Below are 2,896 nucleotides of genomic sequence, written 5' to 3'. Positions count from 1 at the left end.
CTGTGGAACCCCAGCACACTGTGCATGGTCAGGACTGTGGAACCCCAGCACACTGTGCATGGTTGGGACTGTGGAACCCCAGCACCAAGTAGAAAATTCCACTGGTGACCTCATGTGATCAATCATAATCCAAAAAGAAGCACACCAGATGTAATATATAAATTATCTATACGTGGTACTTAAAGAAATCTGCATGTGATATATAATCCATTTCATGTTCAGACTTGGGTCTTATCCCCAAGATATCTTATTATATAGTTACAAATGCTCTCAAATTCAAAACAGTTAAGTTCCCAAACATTTCAGAGAAGAGATCCCCAGCCTGCGTAGAGTTTTAGCCTTATGCATGTGATGGCAGTATTGTTCAGAGTATTCATAAGGAAGAAGAGAGGGAAACATTACCTTGGATTAGCATGCTGCCCGTAGGTGGCAATGCAGTGGACTTGAGGTCTCAAATATTCAATTGAGAATTCTTCAGCCGGTATAATACAAATGTGATACTGTCAAGAAAATAAGTAAAAACACACAACAATTATTTGTAAAACTAATGGCTGTTCCACACTCTTTTTTAAAAAGTGAAAAATTCATCCAGAAAATGTATATTACATAAAAGGCATAAAACTGCAGGGTGGCAAGCATGTAGAACCTCCACAGGCAGCAATCCCCTTTCCTTATTGTACAGGATCGCTGACTACATTATTGTTGGAATATTTTCCCAAATAAAGAACAGAGTCAGAGGAACCTGTTCAGTGGGTTTCGGTGCCTTTTGTTCTCTGTGACATGGGGCTACTACTGCTCAAGGCTGGTATCTGAAATGCTTCAGGAGGAAGAGCCTGGGTTCAAAGACACGGCGTCGTCTGGAGAAGCATCCTTCTTAGTAAAGGATGGCTCAGACCTCGGCCCACACCAACCCTGAAGGATTTGTTCTACAGCTAGCTTTGGAGCCACAGAAGAAACTCAGCCATTAAAGTGTCTTTTATTTCATTTGAAGTCAAACTATGTAATCAGCTTGGTGGCAAAGTGGCTCTGTAGTAACAAAAACAAAAATGTATGGACCATCACTGGGACTCCAGGCATCTATAGGACAGAGGTGGACAATGTTCCTATGCCATGGAGCCTCCATCCTAGTTAGCCTGACCTTCAGTGACCTTAGGATATTTGTCAAAGGGCAAATCCACACTTAAACTGAGTCCCAGGATAATTTCCAAAAATGAAGAGGTTAGATTTGTGAAGGAAAACCATTATTTCATAGCAATCATTTTTAAAGTTTTATTTCAAACTATTACTTAAATTTGAAGTGTTTTACTTACTCCTGCTAGGTTCGGCACAATAGTTAAAGCCCACTCCCCCTGGCATTCCCCTGAGTTTGATGCATGCTTACTGCCAGCAGTAACAGGAGGCTGTGTCACACTTAGGCAATCTTAAGTCCCCTGAGATAGTTATGTAAATCTTAACAATCCCTTCCTAGGCAGATCCCACTGCTCTTAGTAGTCAAGCTCCACTGTCACATGAATGCCATTTATCTGTCACAGTTGGCATTTAAATTGTAAGAATATATACCTAATGAGTTGGGAAAACCCATATTGAAATATAGGGTACTGTTATATAACCAGTCATAAAGTTTAAATAAAGCACTCCAAGAACTATATAGAATAGTAAAATGGACAGAAATTAAATGATGTTCAGTGTCATTTCTGTACCTAGACATAATAATAATAAAGTAGAAAATATAATGGTAAAAGGCACTTCATTTACAATAGTGATAAATGAAAGTTAATGAAATGTCTTTTTTTTCTTTTTTGGTGGGATGCCTTCATATTTGATGGCTGAACTTTATGAGGTGACATGAAGAAGGCTCAGGATGAGAACTGTCAAAGTTGAATTTATAGATACAATGCAATTGCAGCCAAAATTTTGAAGCTTTTGAGAAATACAGATGACAGAAGAAGGCTTTGAAAGTTCAGTGGGCTAGATGAAGGCATACCAAAAGGAAATGGGCCATGTGCGCCTTGAGCTGAATGTCTGTATCTGCCAACAGCTCATGTACAGCCGTGCGCCTCCGGCTGTCAATCACCACACTCCTGCACGGGATGCTGCAAAGGGAACAAAGTTGTCTTAGCCTGACACTGGCATCTCCCTTGCTGTGCACCTGACTGCTGGGCTGCTTTCCCTCTTTATAACTGGGCGAACCAGAGTCGATTTTCCTGCATGAGAAGTTGAGGGGGTGCAGCCTATTATGGTTTGAATGATCCCCCAAATTCATTCTGGAATGTACTCACCACTGTGATCTTTTAAAGGTGGCTAGAGAGTGGCAGTTCAATCTCTTGGAAATTTACCAACGTTCATTGGACCATTCATAATTCAGATTGCCCAGCTATGACCATCCCACACCCATCAGTAGGCACAGCTGGCTTTACTAACATGGGGGAAGGACAAGCCAGACTGACTGTCTGCAAGGCCAAGTCTGAGTCTGTTTTCTTTCTCACTCCCTTCCAAGAACTTCTACCTCTGGTCCCCACCTTCCATTCCATCGGGTGAGAGACAAATTTGAAACCATTCTTAAAAAGTCAGAGTCTCTCTTCCGGCCGGACCAGCACCGGAGTAGCTAGAGCGCAGGGTCGGCTGACACCGCCAGCTACCCACGACCCCCGTCACAGGATTTTGAGACTTCTGGTGAGTGGAACACAGCTTCTGCTCCAATCCAATAGCACGCGGGACCTGAGACTGCATTAGTTAGGGAAGCAGAAAACCAGCCTGAGTAGGGCCACAGGCCACTTCCGGCTTGAACAGCACCGGGGTAGCTAGAGCGCAGGGTCAGCTGACACCCGCCAGCTACCCACGACCCCCGCCACAGGATTTTGAGACTTCTGGTGAGTGGAACACAGCTTCTGCTCCA

The 2,896-nt window shown here is 43.3% G+C and overlaps 1 protein-coding gene across 1 annotated transcript in view; it reads right to left on the bottom strand.

Moving 5' to 3' along the window:
- Lama3 (laminin subunit alpha 3) overlaps positions 1 to 2,896 on the bottom strand; it is a 129,562-nt gene that overhangs the window by 108,010 nt on the left and 18,656 nt on the right. Inside the window, 2 exon segments of the mRNA XM_029472159.1 lie at positions 403 to 500; positions 1,985 to 2,093. Of these exon segments, the coding sequence (XP_029328019.1) occupies positions 403 to 500; positions 1,985 to 2,093 (207 nt within the window).

This window comes from Mus caroli, chromosome 18 (genome assembly GCF_900094665.2).
Source record: "Mus caroli chromosome 18, CAROLI_EIJ_v1.1, whole genome shotgun sequence".
NCBI classification, from domain to species: domain Eukaryota; kingdom Metazoa; phylum Chordata; class Mammalia; order Rodentia; family Muridae; genus Mus; species Mus caroli.
This window is presented reverse-complemented; position numbering and strand designations above follow the sequence as displayed.